Source organism: Malaya genurostris, chromosome 2, assembly GCF_030247185.1.
Source record: "Malaya genurostris strain Urasoe2022 chromosome 2, Malgen_1.1, whole genome shotgun sequence".
NCBI lineage: Eukaryota > Metazoa > Arthropoda > Insecta > Diptera > Culicidae > Malaya > Malaya genurostris.
The window spans coordinates 341,017,509-341,037,205 of record NC_080571.1 but is presented as its reverse complement, the minus strand read 5'-3'; the positions used below and the strand labels follow the sequence as shown (position 1 = coordinate 341,037,205).

At 38.3% G+C, this 19,697-nt stretch overlaps 2 protein-coding genes across 4 annotated transcripts in view; both read right to left on the bottom strand.

Annotated features, from left to right (window-relative positions):
* LOC131431823 (transient receptor potential-gamma protein) overlaps positions 1-19,697 on the bottom strand; it is a 399,703-nt gene that overhangs the window by 196,579 nt on the left and 183,427 nt on the right. The window lies entirely within an intron of this gene.
* On the bottom strand, positions 13,300-14,176 carry LOC131431824 (myoglobin-like). The gene is made up of 2 exons (XM_058597724.1): positions 13,788-14,176; positions 13,300-13,720 (listed from the first exon to the last, which is right to left on the bottom strand). The coding sequence occupies exons 1-2, from the start codon at positions 13,901-13,903 to the stop codon at positions 13,348-13,350; spliced, it is 489 nt and encodes a 162-aa protein (XP_058453707.1). The 5' UTR covers positions 13,904-14,176; the 3' UTR covers positions 13,300-13,347.

Sequence of the window (19,697 nt, the reverse complement as noted above, 5' to 3'; positions counted from 1 at the left end):
TCCTCATCAGTTGCCGAGTTATGAAAGCCGCGGACTGCTTATCGGACTCGATACACTGAAGGTGCGACGTGATCTGTCCCGTGCATTGCTAATCGCCGACGTTTTGTTGAACAATGTCGATTGTTCAGCAATTCTTTGTCAAATAAACATAAATGTTCGCGCACGAGCTCTTCGCAACAACAACCTCCTCAGAATGCCTTTACGCCGCACTAATTATGGAATCAATGGCGCCATCATTGGATTGCAACGTTCTTTCAATGCTGTTTCGATGGGTTTCGATTTCCATGTCCCGCGCAGTCGAATTAAAACTAGTTTTTTAAATATACTTAGAAATAATCATTAGGACCATATTTTGTCTGTTGATTATGTATATTAGTAAATAAATAAATAGTAAATAAACATGGTCTGGCAAGCAATTTGTAGCTGCGGCAAGATTTCGAAACCCTTCATCTGCTTCAATGAACAGCGAAATATACATTAAGGAATGTTTACAAAAACGACTTCTACCCATGATTCGAAGCCACAAGGATCCTGTTGTCTTCTGTCCAGATCTTGCTTCTTGCCACTACTCGAAATCAACGGTAGAATGGTATACTACCAAAAATGTCACTTTCGTCCCAAAAGACATGAATTCACCAAATTGCCCACAACTTCGACCAATTAAGGAGTTTTGGGCATTAACGAAGGCACATCTTAGGAAACATGTCTCGGCAGCCGAAACCATTCAACAGTTCGAAAAAGATAGGAAAAAAGTGTCAAAACTTGGCGCCAAGAAGTCTGTACGGAATTTAATGAGGAACGTTCGCAAGAAGGTGCCTTAGCTAGTCTACAATGGCTAAGTAGCAAATGTTGAGAATAATATCCTGTTGCTGTGGTCTAACATTATCGGTATATCGAATAAAATTTGAATATCTAACACTTGTGAATTATTTACAGCGAAATCAAAGTGTGTTCATACTTTCTGGGACAGTCTTTATTCATAGCTTTTAAAAATCATTCGATCGGTATGAAAATACAAGGCCTAATTTGATTTGTTCTTTTTGATTCGAGATACCACTTTCTGGTCCAGTTTCGGATTGGAAAAACCGGGTTTTCTGCCTCTTCCTGGTAGCTCATCCAAAGAATAGTGTTCCACAAACTTATTAACTTATTTATGATGGTTTTAACACTGGCATGATGAATTCCAAACCGCCTAGCCAATTTTCGAATAGTAATACCCTTCTCACTTAGCCATGTGTCCAGAACCTTACTTTTCACTTCCTTTTCAATACGCGACATTTTGAAGAAGCAGAATTTCAACCGCACAAACAAGTAAACAAACGAAAGCTGACAGCCAAACGCCTAGCATGCTGTGATCTGAGCATGAAAAACCATCACAAATACATGCGTACAACGCAAATGTACGTGGATAGCCTATTTTCGATACACTCCTTAAATTGTAACTCGTATTACATTGCGGTGAAAATAATTAATTCGGTAACACATATAACAAGGCCTTCTCAAAGTCCATTTGTAGAGTACCACAATACACAAATCTTGCCATTTGACGGTATATATTTAATGCTCTCTGCAAAGATCATTCATAGATAGCATAAAAATAAGTGGTCCGTGGTTGGTCCCTTGTTTCAACTCGTGAAGAACAGAAAAAGTTTATTTAACGTTCCTCAAAACTACTCCAATTTGTAAGTCATATTAGTTAATAGCCATACAAACCTTCTTCAGCGGATCTCGATTTCAGGTTCCGAAAGTAGCAGTCGAAAGCTCCAAAATGAAACTTTCATCGATTTCTTAGAGATGGCTTGAGATTTTAGAAAAAAAAAGCGCCATGTTTTTTCGTGATAGTTCGAGCCACATCGAACGAATAGGGTGGATGGGGAAATTGGGTCCCTAGATTCCCTTGGTCCATACATTGTCCGATAATCATTCTTTTCTCTGGCATGTAATAATGGATCCCGGTTTCGTAAACAGTTACCAATTCAAACCGAAAGTCCATCCGCATCAGTACAGCCAAACACGCTTCCGAAGTGCACTCGCGTTCGTCGTTTTAGTCTAAGTTCCTGAAAAGTTGATCCAGATACGACTTTCGGTTCCGATATTACAGTGCGATTAGTGACAATTTTCGATATCATGAGTATTTTTTCACCAGCGATAGCGAAACGAGGTGCACTTTTTTATAAAATTTACTGCTAAATTCATCTAGTTAGCAGATCTTGTTAGTTAGTGACCAAATAAAACTACTTTGGGACTACTAGTCCTCGGTTTCCGCTTCCGAACGCACCGATTTTCACGAATCATGATTCAAATTGAAGCTCTCATTATCTTTAAAAAAATACTGTGCAATTACATTCTGATCCGACTTCCGGTTCCGAAATTATAGGGCGATGTGTGTCAAAACATTCAAATCGTCACTCAAAATGACGAATTAACGATGCAAAACTGTGCAACGCGTCGGTACGTGCGGCTTTGTTCCGTTCGCAGCGTGCTTTGTTTAATTTCGTATATTGTGCATGGTTGCCATATTGAAAATTTTGTACCTACTTGTTAGTGTTATTACAAGATCATAATAACGATTCTGTTCTATAAAAGTACACTTATTGCCTTTCTCATAGAGAAAGTTTATGCAATCACTTGAAAAATTGACTAGTGAAAATTGGCCCAGAGTGCTAAGTGTTCTATATGATCCGACACAGTTCATCGAGCTGAGCAATGTATGTGTCCGTGCGCGTATGTGTATGTATGTATCAAATAATGTCACTCATAAAATAAAAAATAAATCTCGTAGTCCCATAGGTTGCTATTGAATTTCACACCGTCATTTGAAGCGCCGATGCAAAACGGGTAAAATTCCTCTAGATTCAGCTCAAAACTGATTCAATTTGTAGGCTATATTAGTTACTTACTAAGCCAACCTATCTCGGCTATACTGGCTTCAAGCTCCCGATTCCAGAAGTATCGGAAATAGTGGTCGAAAAGTTTAAAACGAAACTCACTCAGTTTGCTCAGAGATGATTTGATCGATTTCCACAAACAGGCTCAAATAAAAGTTCCTACAGTCTTATAGGCTGCTGTTTAATTTCATGCGGGTCCGACTTCCGGTTTCAGAACTATAGGGTAAATTATGTTCAATCTTTTAGTGTGACGATGCAAAATAAAGAAAAATTTCTTATCAACTTGACATAACTGTTTACAAATTGAAAAGGTTATGTTAGGTTATACCCAAAGAAAGTTTCTTATTTTCTTCAACATTGAAAATAAATTTCTTCACAGAATCTTCTAGTGATATTTTTTTTATTTAAAAGATATTTTATTCAGGCCTATTTGCGTACAAGCTTTACGTGGCCGGTTTAGCTGAGTTTTCAGATAAATTTTTTTTTTGTATTGGATCTCGTTGTCACCCTCTTTCTAGGGGGAGAGGAGCTTTCATTTTCCTCCTGTGAGGATTGAGGGGCAGTTTGTTCGTGGTTCGTCTCGTCATCCATTGCCGTGGTATTGTAGTTGATTTCGTTGCTAGTTGCTGTAGATGCGTCTTGTTGTACATTGTTTGTAGTTGCTGGTTGGTTAGATGGTAAACTGTTAACTACAGCTGGTGTACTTTGTTCTATAGGGGTTACGTTGGATGGTTTCGTTGAAGGGGGTACTTCCCTGTTGTTGGTGACTGCCACAGGTGTACTGAGGTTGCTTGGGGTTGGTGTAAAGGAAGCACCTTTTCCTTTGGTATAGTTGTCTCCTTGTCCGGTTTATCACATGGCTTACCGTAGTGAACAGCTTTTTGGCAATATTGACATGTGGCCATCTGATTGTCATAGGTAACAAGTGATTTGCACGGGATTCTTGTATCCTGACCGAGTGTCCCATAAGAAGGTGCGTAACAAACGTACGCCATTTAGAATACCGGGGAAAAAATTCTTGAACTTTTCTTTTTCACTAGAGAGAATCTCTCCGTATTGGGACATAGTTGCGCGAATATAAGGATCGGGGACGCATGAGGGTAGATCATACACACGCACTTCTATAGCACTATTTTCCATATATACTGGAATGTTGTACTTGATATTTTCATACTCCACATAGTGCACATTATTATTGTCTTTAGCGAATTGAATTGCATCCAACTCTTTATAGAACTGGATATAAACAACATTATTGGTCTTATTGCATTGAAGTAAATGTTTAATGTCAAGATGCATTTGTTCCTTAAGCAAACCTTCAAGTTCTCGTATCGAAGGTCGAATTTTGCACTGTCTGAAGTCAACAATAATTGTATTCTTTCGTACCGGCGGTAGCTTTTGTTCGTTTGGTTCACTCATTTCGAAATCGTTCTATTGTTCACTACACAATACTGTACTTGATTACTTCTGTCCCGAACGTAAGCGGTTTTGGTTTATCAACTGACTTGGTTGAGATGTACGAGCGAACTGATTTATGAGTTGTTGTTTAGGGCGCGTACCATGTGTTCGTTTTACTCGGAGTCAGAGTCGCCCGCGTTTAGGTTGAAATACGAAAACGGTATCAAAAGCGTCTATGGTGTTCGATCGCAGTAAGCGTGCGTGCTAACATTTACTGGTTCGATTTTTTATTAAATTAGGATTTTATAAATTTGATCATAAAAGAAGTATAATTCACAAAACAGTTTGCATATAACATTGTTGTTGTTCATTCATCTCCATTCTGATCTCCTCCAATCATGAATAGACTGCTCCGAGTTCTTACAGCATTTACAAGTTGATATCCATCGCCGTAATCTTAGAAACTACTCTTTTCTTAGGACCCCCTATACTAGAACTAATTATGGGTATAAGCCTTTCGCCAGCATGTGCTGAACATTCAACCACTGTTCCAATTCATTAGACTTTAATCTATCACGAAACGTTGTCAAAAAATTGTTCCTAGGTTTACTATCTAATTAGTTTTAGTTTTAGTTAGTTTATAAATGCTATGTTTAAGTGAAATGTATCATTTGGATTATTGTAATCTGTTGATGCTAAAGATGAGGAGGTTTTATGCCTGTTGGAGAACAAGTTTGACAGAAACTAACTCCACTGGGCTTTTCCCTGCTCCAAATAAACAAATAAACAAATAAAAAAAGATATAAGTACAGAAGTTACAGGACCAAATACAGAAAATACTGGAGCAGGTATAGAACGTACAGGAACAAATTCTGAAACAAGCACATAAAGTACAGCAATAAACACACAAATTACAGAAAGAATCACACAAAGTACAAAATAGAGTGCAGTTAATCGCAAATGTTGTCGAGACAACAATGTTGAACGGTAAATTAGAAGAAGAAAAAGGTTTCATTCCACGCATTCCAATGATGCTCACTGCTATGTCATTTCAATTTGAACGTCATTTTCACATCCGTTTAACTTTTCTGTTACCGTCAATAATCGTTATGAGTCTGTCTGTCGTTAGAGTTTTTTTCTGATGGTCAATTGTACGCTGCCTGTTTGCGTTTCGGCAAACAATCGGTTTTATATATTTTGTCCTGTTGTCCGCGATATAAAAAGGTTGGGGCCACTATCATAGGGAATTATAATGATATTTTTCCTCAATAATCATTAAAATTGATAAGTAGTTTTGATTTTCTACATCTAATCTAATATTATTGCGCTACGAGGTGTGCAGGGGTCCGCTAGTTGCTTCATATACTTACAAGTGTTACATTAATTGATCTTAAGTTTACTGCCACTAAAAATGAGCTAGCACCCAGTAGTAGGCTGCAATGGATTAGTTTGGGATTCACTGTTCTAAAACTGTACGAGCAATTCACGATGCGAAAAGTCAATACTGGAATGAATTATTGCTGTAATAGTTCATTGGAGCCGACACTTTCCTGAAGCTCACCGAACAAAGCCCCGAACTTGATCCTGCGCTCGAACCCAGGACAGGACGTGTGAAGAATTGAAGATTGAGGATGGGCTGTAACTATGCTGAAATATTGCTACTAATCATAGAGTTTCGGTTTACCGTTTTTACGTTTTTGTGTTGGTTGGTTGGAACGAAAAATCATCACCAGACACAAATTCTACGGTATAAAACCGGTAACGAGGCGAAGCCCATGATATAATCTAAATTTAGTGACTGAAGCCCATTTTCCCACTAACTGAGCATAATCTCACTCTAGTGCCAATGATTTCGTTTTTGCATGTGAGCCAAACGACTGCAACTAGCAGGGATGCAATTAGCACACACACACACACACACACACACAAACTGGAGCGACAATTTTCACACGAACTAGGCGTAAACATCATCGCTCTCAAAGTTTGTGGTCGGCCACAGTCATGTGGTTGGCAAATATATTCCAATCTGTAACACGCAGCATGCAGCATTTTCACTTGCGGGGCGGCTTGGGAACGCGAGATAACGACGAAGTGGAAAGAGCTTGGAGTTGGTTGGATAGTTTATTCAAAATGTGAAAACAAAATTTTAATTTGATGAAAATGATGCATAATTTCAGGATAGTTTCAGCAACTAATTTAATAACGGTGACCGACAAATAAACAAAAAAATAACAGTTTCTTGGTCGGAAAGCGTTGTGCTGGTGTTTTGCGGTGAGCTGTCGCGTTCCACATCGTTGATTCTACGAGCTGCATTTCATGCATTTCAAGTGCACACTGTTTCAACCTGTCCGTTAAAATTGAATTAAACCCTTTCGCGGTTCATGCGGCGGCAGCCCCAGCAGTTCGTGCTTTTACTACAGTTTACGCGAAAATTAAACTGTACCAATTGCCAGTCTGAATAATCGAATTTTCGCTTTTCCGCACGGTGGATGCCTGAAGTGACTTGACGTAGTTTCATTATTACTGTTCTTGCGTGGGAAAGCCGGAACGCGAAGATTCAATTATATAATTATAGGAAAAGTTCTATTTATGACTGCTGGAATGTTTCCAATCCACTGCTAGCTGATCGGTTGATCAGAGTTTGTTATTGCAAAGTGGCATTTTATTTGACTTTTGACGGTGAAACACGAAAACCAGCACACTTTCTTTCGTCAATATTGGCGCGAACATCAAGTGGGTGCAAAATAGTTGAGCAATGTGGCATGCATTGGACATGCTTCAGCGAACGGTACGATGCTTCCGTCTTGAAGAGAAATGTTAATTTTCCAGCTTCAATCAACGGCTCGGTGTTGTATGCATTTTACATTTGGCCAAATTTGAAGTTTTCAGGTTGCTAGCTTAAACCAACCAATTTCACTGTGCTCAGTCATCTGTTCCTCGCTCGAACAGAAGTCTGCAAAAAAAAAGGTGAAGAGATGTTTTACTTCAAGACATTTAAAATATTTTCCGAGCTCTCGATCGGTGCAATCAATGAATGTCAACATCACTAATCGTATCCATGGTTTGTTCTGAATGCCGTGCAGAAATCACATCTGCCTAGGTTTATTCGTTTACATCATAGCTCGTTTAAAGATTTGCATTAGCATTACCATTGGAGACCGTTCGTGTGTTGCTACTCCGTTGTTGATCAATTCATACAGTCTGTTACATAAAAGCGTGGTCATTGTTGTGAGAAAATGAAAAGACTCAACACGAAAATACTGTTGAATATTGTTTTATTAGATCAAAGCCTGACATACAGATCAAAGCCTTACATACATTAATGGCAAGTTCAATCCCCTTCAGCGTTAGTAATGGCGTGACACCTTCGAGGCATACTATGAGCGAGATTTTGCGCGTATTCTTCTAAAAACGACCTCCAAATTTTGTTAATTCGACGAACAATTTGCTTCGTATTGTGTGGTCGGTCCTTCCAAAGCTTCATCTTCATTTGAGCTTATCTCTAAACAGTGCCGTACGATATATTTAAATCTATTTCGTCAATTTTGAAGCACTTTCGCTCAAAGTTAATGTTGGATTCTTCAAAAACAGTTCACAAATCACTTTTTAATCTCTTTCCAACAATACACCGACAGAGCCACGATTTAGAAAGTCGTCGAAACTTTTCACCTCTTTAAAACGATTTACCCACTTACTCACAAACTGTTTCGATTTTTGCATGTATTTCGCCGCGGAAGCTTGGGTAATTTTGGGACCTTTCGGGTGCGAGCTCAAAAAAAACTGCTTCGAAGCGGTAATCATTTCTAGAAAAACCTGTTTTGATCCACCTAGTGGTGTAATGATGCCTTTCTCATATCAATCATACTATCATATATAATACTGTGGTATTCTTCAAAATAATTCTTCGATTCTTAAAAGAATAACCGAAATCGATTTTTTTTGACCGTCTACTGATAAAAACTATCAATTGAACAAGATTTGAGGTCGATTTAAAAATTTTTTTAAGGTTTTTCCCCATTTTCAGTGATGGTATACAATTTTTAACCCACTTTACCATATATTTCCGGATCCGGAAGACGGATCCGCATGAAATTAAGGAATTACGCATGGGACCATAGGACCTTTCATTTGAACCTAAGTTTGTATTTTCTTTTTTTGCTCATTTTACCCCGGAAGTCGGATCCAAATAATATTCTGGAATATTGTATGGGACCACAAGACCTTTAATTTGAATCTAAGTTTGTGAAAATCGGTTCAGCCATTTCCGAGAAAAGTTAGTGCAAAAAAAACGTTACATACACACATACGCACATACACACGCACACATACACACACACACATACACACACAGAGACATTTTGCGTACTCGACGAACTGAGTCGAATGGTATATGACACTCGGCCCTCCGAGCCTCGGTTCAAAAGTCGGTTTTCACAGTGATTGCATAACCTTTCTATATGAGGAAGGCAAAAAAGGCTGAGATCGAATTGTAAACAATAGTCAGCTGATTTATTGTCGCATTGCATGAAGGACACTACTGCCCTCTGTGTTAAAAAAAAATCACACCATTCCACGCTCTTATGTAACAGACTGTACATCTAATCTGTTACGTTGTATTCTGTAAACTAAATAACCGTAATACTGCAAAATAATAGCCGATCATTCCATCAATCGAACAAGTACGCGGTACGAAGTTATGTCGATCAACTTCTCAACCATAATCAATTACCAGCAGAAGAATTCTGTTTCAAAACTTTCACTCAAGAACAACATCTCCGACACTGAAACTTAAAGAATTCGGAAGGCGAAGACCGAGCACAAGTGATTGTCCAGATGGCATAAATCGAGTATAACACGTAATGAATGAATGAATGAACAACAACAAATTATTGCCACCAATAATGTTCTATGCAAACTGCTTTGCGAATTATACTTCTTTTATGATCAAATTTATAAAATCCCAACTTATTAAAAAATCGAACCAGCAACTGTTAGTTTTGTTTATAAAAAAAGGTGGACGCGAGCGAATGTATTCGCAACCGGCACGCACGCCTACTGCGATCGAACACCACAGACGCTTTTAATACCGTTTTCGTATTGAAACCTACACGCGGGCGACTCTGACTCCGAGTAAAACAAACACGTGGTACACGCCCTAAGCAACAACTCATAAAAAAAAGAAATAATAAACAAACTCTCATAAATGTCGTGGTGCGAACAGTGAAAATTTTCAGAGCGAAACTACGCGATTGGAGTCCGATCTAGAGCGACCCCAGGTGTCTAAAACGAATACCTCAAAAGTTGTTTGGGCGACTCTGGGCCAGCTCTCGGGCTGCTCTGATCGATAAACGAAAACGGTATAAGATTAATGTGTTACTCGACAAATTGACTCTGGTTAATTTATCAAATGAAAAGCAATAAAGTTGAAATCTATTCGTTGTGAAGACTGTCCCAGGAAGTATGGACGAAACCAAAAACCGCTGCCATTTCGCAATGGTGAAGAATCTGTAAATTTTTATGGCTGCGTCCTGTTTTTTACATTCTTCTCTAACCACTAGTGCAGTTGTTTATTCGTTTTCATTAGTTTGTTTCGAAATGCGTGGACTTTCAGCAGCACAACGTCGAAAAATTGTGTACAAATGGTGCACAGAACGCGGACTGTCACTGAGAAAGATAGCAAAAATGGAAGGAGTAAGTGAAAAAGCCGTGCGAAATGCAATCAGGAAGTTCGGAGAGGATAACAACTTTGAGGATAAACCGAAAACGGGTCGAAAAATAGGTCCTGCTAACCCTCAGTTGGATAAACGTATACTGAAGGCGTTCGAGCAAAAGACGGGGGTTTCAGTTTGGGATGTGGCAAAAAAGTGGGCACTTCGAAGTCAAATGTTCTTCGTGCTAAAGAACGTTTGAATCTTCGAACCTATAAGAAGCAGAAACAACCAAAACGTAGTCCGAAACAAGAAGCATCGATCAGGCCGAGGGTTCGAAAGCTGTACAATACGATTCTTGCTGGAAATTTGAACTGCATAATCATGGACGACGGAACCTACGTGAAACTCGATTACAAATGCATGCCGGGACCACAATATCAAACGGTGCGAGAAGGGCAAGTGTTAAACCAGTCCGAGACATCGATCGAAGTCGAAAAATTTGGTAAGAAAGCTATGGTCTGGCAAGCAATTTGTAGCTGCGGTAAGATTTCGAAACCCTTTATTACCACTGTTTCAATGAACAGCGAAATATACATCAAGGAAAATTTACAAAAACCACTTCTACCCATGATTCGAAGCCACAAGGATCCTGTTGTCTTCTGGCCAGATCTTGCTTCTTGCCACTACTTGAAATCAACGGTAGAATGGTATACTACCAAAAATGTCACTTTCGTCCCAAAAGACATGAATGCACCAAATTGCCCACAACTTCGACCAATTGAGGAATTTTGGGCATTAACGAAGGCACATCTTAGGAAACATGTCTCGACAGCCGAAACCATTCAACCGTTCGGAAAAGATTGAAAAAAAGTGTCAAAACTTGTCGCCAGCTAGTCTACAATGGCCAAGTAGCAAATATTGAGAATAATATTCTGTTGTTGTAGTCTAATATTATCAGTATATCGAATAAAATTTGAATATCTAACACTTGTGACTTATATACAGCGAAATCAATGTGCGTCCATACTTTCTGGGACAGTCTTTATCTCCTCGTAATTCTTGAGCTCATACAGACCTTATCAAAATTATAAGGCCACCCTCGAATTTCAAACTGTCGCGTGATTTTGATGGGACCACCCTAACTCAACGATGGCAATCGATGAAGAATAACACAAATACAAGCAAAACATTTTCAAATCGCATATTTGTTGACAAACAAAGCCCAAGCAGCTGAAGTTAGTAATTATCCCTTTTCAAAATTATAAGCCCACCTTGTATGTTTGTCAGTTTGTGTTGAATATAGTGACTATAAATATCATTTTTACTCATTTAACAGCGTTATGTGACTATGGGTAAGCGAAAGAGACTAAATCAACAAGAACAAGGACAAATTTTGGCCTTCAAGAAGGTAGAATGGGGGATCAGGAAAAATGCAGGAGAATTTGGTCGTAGCAGATGTGCGGTCGCAAATTTTCTGAAAAATCCAGGGAAGTATGGTTAGAATAAAAATGCGGGACGCAAAAAGAAACTGTCAGAGAGAGATACTCGTCGAATTGTCAATAAATCTTCGAATTCTACCTTGAGTTGTTCACAAATTCGCACTGAACTTTAGTTGGAAGCTTCAGTTTCGACGGTTTGGAGGGCATTAAAACTTTCGCCAAACATAGTTCGAGCAAAAATTAACAGTGCTCCTCGTTTACTACCTCGACTGGAATTTGCACGTCGGAACATGCCCCAAGATTGGAAAAAGGTATGAACATGTTCTGCAATATTAAAAAAAGAAACAAACGCATTTAAACTATTTAATAACAAATGTGTTAAACTAGTAAGGTGATATTCTCGGATGAAAAAAGGTGTATCCCAGACGGACCAGACGGATTCAACGGTTATTGGCATGTTCTACGTAGGGAACCACGATATTTCTCAGAGAGAAATTTTGGCGGTGGATCTGTAATGGTTTGGGGTGCGTTCTGTGCAACCGGCAGGCTGGAACTTCAATTTGTATCGCACAAAATGGAAAGTTCCGATTACATAAATGTCCTCAAAGCTAGTCTGCTTAAAGCTAGTAATTAAAAGAAGACGCAAGTAAGAGCTCATTTTCCAGCAGGATAATGCCAGTATTCATAAAAGTGCTGAAACAGTGAAGTGGCTAAAGTCCGACAAAATTGATATTTTGGACTGGCCAGCTTGCTCGCCGGATTTAAATCCAATTGAGAATCTCTGGGGTATTATGGTACGACAAATTTATGCCGATAATCGTCAATTTTCATCATTACAAGAGCTAAAAAGTGCTATTCTTCAGTCTTGGGAAGCTATTAAACTGGCAACACTGCAGAAATTTGTGCTAAGTATGCCAAATCATATTTTTCAGACAATAAACCGTTCCGGTGGATGCTTTGTGTTGCTTATTTGATCATCCGCAATCAACTGCAAGTGGCCTTATAATTTTGAAAAGCCATTTTTCCTCAAAAACGTTCTATCACGAAAGTTTTTCAGAGAAATCAATCTACTCTTGGACTCACATTCGTGTTTTGCAATCTAATTTCTTGTTCCATCGAAAAAAAAACCTAAAACTATTCCTGTTTTTTGTATCTTGAAATTTATGGGAGGCCTTATAATTTTGAATAGGTCCGTAGTAGGGCTTTCAGTGGAATCCAGTTTTGATCTCGGTTCAACCATTGTTTAAAAATTTCATAGCAATTTTTTAAGCACACCGTGTCTCCGGAACTGGAAAACGGATCTAGCCTAAATTCAATCGTAACCTATAGGAACCCTACATTTGAATTTGAGAAATTCGGTTTAACTGAATTTTCTCTGCGAATCAAATTGATTTTTTGGATATTATTTGTCCCAAAACATCGAGTGTTGGCGGTTCAATGCATTGGGTATTGGCCTTACAAAATAGTTGTCGTATATTCTAGTCCTGACCTGGAATGGTTCTTTGTGTCAATAGAATCGTAGTACTAGTCATGCAATGATTTTGTGCGCTAAGAATCGGCTGCCAATTAACAAACATTTCCAGTTCGGGAGATCTTCGCCATTATTCTGAATAACGGCGTATTGGTTTTCCGATCGACCAATACGCCGTCGAATCCAAGCTACCTTTGATTTTGCTAGCGTTATTAGGAATACGAATGAAATACGATTAAAAAAACGATAAGTCGTTATTCAGAATAAGGGTGCTTATGGGTGACGTAACCGACAAACAATGCTCGAAAATTTCACGGACATGCGCGAATCGATTTCGGATGTCTTCGATGCGTTTAACGTTTTAATGACTATCTAAATAGCAATTAATAATAGTGGATAAGAAAGGAAATGATTTGGTGTACTGTGAAATTATTGTGTAAGGTAAAGTAGATTTCTTCAATCTCAACAATATGACATAGCATAAAACAATGAACTGATCCCTAAATACTAGCCCGTGGACTCGGATACTCGTCAAAAGCATCGGCAATGATGTTCATCAGTCTCCCGAACGCATCCGGCAAATCGTTGGCTGCCTGTCGGTCCAGAACTTCCATGTAGTAGTCCAACATAACGTTCCCGAACAGTCGCACATCCGCTCCGGACACCATCCGCCACTTGTGATTCCGGGCCAGTTTCGTCAACGAACACTGAAACATCTTTGGACTGTTAAGGCCGAATTCAATGAGCGCCCCGAACCCGTTGATCATATTGAGCGAATGGGAAAAGAGCGCCTGATTATCCGCCAGATTGCTGCTGCTTCTATCGGCACTGAAATCAAAATATGTCAAAAATTCCGGATGCTCCTTGAACAAGCTGTAATTTAGCAGTTAGGAAAGGTGGTAAAAATCGAATCATAAATTGAAAAAAACTCAAGCCTTACGTAAGCAACACGTTCCGTCCATGAACATCGAGATCCTGTTTGAGCAGTCCCCACATCGAAAGGAGAGTGATTTTCTGTTTGCCGGTTAGACCGGTTTCATCCATCTTGTGTGACATTTCGTCCAACTCCAGCGCCTACTGCATGTTGATGTGATGTGAGCACGGAAACCAATCATCCTAATTCGTACTAATTTCCATTTGCAGCCAAGCGCATCAACGTCGTAAACCCACACTACAACGGAGCAAACCGAACCGTAATTCGAACCGGAACCATATTTATTGATCTCCTGCGGTTAATTTGTATAAACAAGCGCACCGTCGCCAATCAGTCATCACGTCAACACGTCAGTCGAGAAGATTTGCCGGCGATGTCGTCCCCTGGTACTCAACAGCCACCCACTCACGGAGTCAAACCGAATTAAAACCGTACCACAAGTAGGTATGAACGAAGTCCTAAACGTACCGGAGACTCGCGGACGCTATTTATTTTTATGTTTTAATTTTCGCTAATTGGTGCAAAAGTGATACCGACAGTTGTAATCATTTATCATTCCGTTAGGACTTTCGCGGAGGAGGTCCTCCTCCCCGGAGCGGACTGACTTGCACTGACTGGTCTGTGAGGATGATTTTGTGTCACTCCCCGTTCGCGGGCACTCAGTGTGAGTTGTTTATTGCTGAACTGGACACGTGGACGGAACGCTTTGCAGGCTAGTCCATCAACCGAGTCCACTGAGTCCGGAGGGGAACTTCCGCAGCCCCGTCTTTCGCATTGTGTGTGTGGTAATTGGATACAGTTACCATCAAAAGGCCAACCGCGCCACAGAGCCGAGCAGAGGTTTTGGGCCTCAGGGCATAGCAATTATACTAATCGGTGAAAGTTGAAGCCAAACCCTCGGGCGTACAGCTTCAAGTGTGAGCAGAAACAATAAATTACTTACAGCAGAAGACTAAAGCTTCGGGTAGTACGGCTTAGTGACGTCGTGCTACCAACAGATTTTCAAACCAGCATCAAAATTAAAGTTCCTTCCAACGAGCTCAAATATTTTTTCAATACTCTTGATTTGAATGCAAATCAGACTGATGTTTCACCGATTCCTCTGGGCATCAGCATGTCAGGTCCAACGGCTCCAACAGCTAATCTAATTTCTTCATTTGCTCTGTCATGTAGTAAAAGTTTCACGCCGTTTCTCACAAACAGCATGTTGTAATTAAGATAAACAATGAAAGAACGTGCATCGGGTTAGCATCTACAATGTGTGCAAAATTTGTTCCATTTGTTTGTACACTCACGGAAAAGCCATGCCCGCCCGGCTTTGGGCATGTTGTTGAAGAATTCGGAGGAAGAACATATTCGTTTCCAGGCCTGCTGGGACAAAATGTTGTTCATTTCGGTGCAAATGTTTACGGATACGATTTGCGTGTAGCGAAACTGCCATCCAAGGACGCCAGACAGACTGACAACCATCAATTTGAATCATTCCGGAAAACAGAGAAACAGAACGACACCTACCATTATTATTCAACGAATGTACGGAAATTATAACTACATAGAAAACCAGAACGTACATTGTTGGTTTCGTGATGTGACTGCACTTTAACGTGATGAAAAATGTAGATTTTTGTGGAAGAAACTCAGAAAAACACAATTAGTCTCTAAACTGAAACACAGATGGCGTCACTAGTTGAAAGCATCTCCCATTTCATCTGTTAAAATTAAATGACATTCGGTTTATTGCCCGGGCCCCTCCCGAAATCGAAGTAAAGTAATTTCCATTTTGGGATTTTTAACTTTTATTTACGGAATCAGGAACAGAAATGAATTTTTTGGTTATCAACTAACAAAATGTGCTAATTAGAAGATTTTATCAACCAATTTTAAATAGCCCGCTTCTTTTTGCAATCAAATTTATTTTCGAGGCTCAAAAGTCGCTCAGTGATTACAATCAATGTCAAACTTAAAGGAAATGGTACTGGATGATCAGAAAGTGGCATAATGATTAGTACTGAGCAAACATATCATAGTTTTAGCAAGATTCTGCGAATGAAAAAGATGTCCTGCCGCTGGATGTTGCACTAGCATACTCAGGATAAAAAAGATGAACGCGAGCACACTTCAGAAGCATGTTCGCCTATGCTGATGATGATGGTGTCGGTTGGTTACTGTTGACTTACTCCATTATTATACGCCAGAGAACAGGATATTACCGATTTCGGTAATATAAGTATAAGTGAGAATTATTGGAGCGATTGATAATCGGTGTGAGCTCTGAGAAATTTATGTGAGTTCTGTTTTGAAGTTTTTGAATGCTACTAAGAAAATTTTTCTTTTGTTACATCATCACTCCCAATTAGGAATTTAAATTTTATACTCATCACCCTGTAAAATTTCAAATATATTCATGCATATATTCCCCTGAAAATTTCAAATATATTGAAAAATTTAAACTCGAAAAAAAGTCCGCGAACTCCAAATTTTATTCAAAGAATGAAGCACGGAATTGGTATAGCGAACAAAAAAAAAAAAAAAGATCGCGGCAATTTAAACAATCGGTAAAATTTTACAAACGTCTACTAAAAACGTGATTTTCAAAAGTCTACAAAAAAGTCTGCAACTGAAACATGTCTACAGCTTATTTTATAAATCAGCTGATTTACAAACAAATATGCAGGCATCTCTGATCCAGACACGGAAGTTGACTCGATGAAATTAAATAGTATCACGTGGGATAATAAGGCACTTCATTTGAATATAAATTTGTTAAAATCGGCTTGACCATCTGTTCGACAAATAACCAACAAATTTTGCAAAACTAGAAGAGCTTACTGAATAGTTTCGAAATGTTTGTTCCTTCTTACATCGTGGCTTATACGAAACACACCCTTGAAATTGAAGGTTTTAATACTCATCACTCAGCTTTTTCCAGCGACTAGAAGTCGAATACGAACTATGGGACTAGGACTAGAAGAAATGTAAAAATCGATCCCTTCCCTTTGACACATAGAAATTTTTGCTTAAATCTCTCATTGTCCAATCCGAAATATGTGAGTACATATTCACTTAAAATGCTACATACTTGCACTCACTCTTAAAAAAAAAAAAATAAAACAAAAAATACTAAATGCACAAGAATCATCACTTAGACGCATTATTTCTTATTTGTGGGCCCCTCCCGAAACGAAATCCTTGGTACGGGCCTGGGTGTATTAGTTATTTTTCTATCGGTGTCGCTACTTTTGGAAAATTAGAAATAATGTTGATAAAACACTGTTTTTAATGAGAAAAAACCTTTCTTAATCCACCTAGTGGTGTGACAATGCCAATCCTCTTGTCATCCTCTTCTATCCGTAGCCATTAAAGAGTGTATCGAAAATAAGCTATCCACAAAGTTTTCTTTCAAATTATGATAAATGACGATATTTTATTCAAACTAAAAATTGATCCTTTATTACACGAGGTTAAACTTGAGCATAATTAAAACCGGATGAAATTTAAATTATTCCTTCACGAATTTTCGAACTTTTGATCGAATGCTCTTCATCCTTGTTCCGGACAAATGTAGCATCGGTTTTTTTTGGACGCTGGAGCCCAAATTTTTGTCGTTAATACGACTTACTTTACTATGGGGCGTCTTTTCAAAATTTACCCTCTGAGAGAATGATAAGTTTCTGATCGTGAATATCTCCTGTTGTATCTAATGAGTCAACATAATTCTTGCTACATGACATCGGAAATATGATCATAAATTTATGGTAAAATTTTCAGTTGTGTGACATATTCTCAAATAGTTCAAAATTAAACTTTTCTGAAATGTTTGGTATAAACGAGTATCAAAGAGGCCCGTTTGCCTTTCTCCTATTTTGAAAGCTCATAGCTCAGTGATCTGTGGAAGGATTTATATAATCTAACTACCAATAGAATCGAAAATTTTCAACTTGAACGTGTATTGCAACATCAATAGTACCAGCCAATGTTGAGTGGTTCATTTTTTCTACCATTTGCTGAGCAACTGTTCCCGAAACAAGACACACGAGAACAACATCGAGGGCCTGTCGTCTCACTGTTTCCCGTTCTGCGAACAAGAAAAGGAATTTTGGCAAAGGAGCTGTCCGTACATCGCTGCCAGTAGCAGGTATAAAATGAAATGTGTTGTGAGAAATAGCGTCATTCAAGTTGAAGCCGTTACTCTGAACGCACGAGACACCGTCAGCACGACGGCACCGAAAACCGATAGAAAGGCAGCCAAAAAGTCCAGCAAGGCCCATTCAAAGCACTTTTTAGTGCCCAAGATCATCCTAAAGAACTAGTTGAATTTTGTCGCTTCCCTGCCATTTTCTGAGCAACTGTTGCCGAAACAAGACACACACGAGAACCATCTCAGATCTAAATGCAGATCTTGTTGATTGTGACAATTCAAAGCACTTTTTAGTGCCACATTAAGAGTTAATTGAACTTTCAATATTGCCTACCAAAAGATTCATCAAGATGGAAGTTAAAATAATTCGCACCGTCACTAACACATTCAATTACGAACGGCAATGCGAAAGTGGAAGTGATGATGTTGAACACATCTTTATACTAGGATGGGGTCGTGTGAAAATAAGCCATGCGAAACAGGGTTGCCATATATACAGATTAATCTTTATTATTATTAATATTATTATTATTATAATTATTATTATTATTATTATTATTATTATTATTATTATTATTATTATTATTATTATTATTATTATTATTATTATTATTATTATTATTATTATTATTATTATTATTATTATTATTATTATTATTATTATTATTATTATTATTATTATTATTATTATTATTATTATTATTATTATTATTATTATTATTATTATTATTATTATTATTATTATTATTATTATTATTATTATTATTATTATTATTATTATTATTATTATTATTATTATTATTATTATTACTATCATTATTATTACTATCATTATTATTATTAGAATGACTCTTGCTTACCGAAGATCGTCGATACATTTCAGACCAGGCCATTGCATTTGTCTCGTACTGAAATTTCGAAAAGAATCAGATATCTTCGAACTTCATAGCTTCAATAATAATAAACTACTAATTTGTCGTACCTAGCCTCCTATATTGCCAAATTAAAAAGGAATTGTTTCAAGTTTGGAATGTATAGTTGTAGAATAGTAGCTGTTTAATGTAACTAATCTGTACTTTAATGTAGGTGCATCGCTTCAAACTCTATTAGTGAAAAAGGGGAAAGTTTGCACAATTCATACAATCAATCAACTAACTGATATTCGGAAAAGTGATGGGAGCGTGTCAGTTTTTTCGTATTCACGACATCCAGTTATGTCTCTGACATTACCCACCCGCCTTTTTTGAACTCCTGCATGTTCCCATCTGCCTTACCAGTCTTCTTGAAGACCCTCTTCACGAAATAATGAAATAATGGTATAAGTGGCGTAAGTTACAAAACGCTTTATTTTTTACCGCCAAAGTTTCTCAGAGTTACCCCAACCGATTCCAACAAGCTTAGGCTGGATTGAAAGATACTATTGGACCATTGATCGAGTTCGAAGAACAAATGGCACTTCTGGTTCTGAAGATATAATGATATAAGTGACGTAAGCGACAAAATGTGTAGTTTTTTTATCGCTCAATTTTCTCAGAAATAACTTAGCCGATTTTAACAAATCTAGTCACGTTTGAAAGCTACTATTGAATTATGGAGCAAGTTCAAAGGTCACATGGCTGTCACTTGACATACAATGGTATGAGTGACGTAAGCGACAAAACGTGTTGTTTTTTCCCGCTCAATATTCTCAGAGATGGCTACGCCGATTTTAACAGGCTTGGGCTCATTTTAAAGCGACTATTGAATTGTGGATCAAGTTTGAAGATCACATGGCTGGC

Bases quoted from the DNA above. Each gene is read 5' to 3' on its own strand.
- LOC131431824 (XM_058597724.1), bottom strand. From the start codon at position 13,903: ATGTCACACAAGATGGATGAAACCGGTCTAACCGGCAAACAGAAAATC. The intron at 13,721-13,787 runs GTAAGGCTTGAG...GCTAAATTACAG, and splicing joins GGACGGAACGTGTTGCTTAC to CTTGTTCAAGGAGCATCCGG.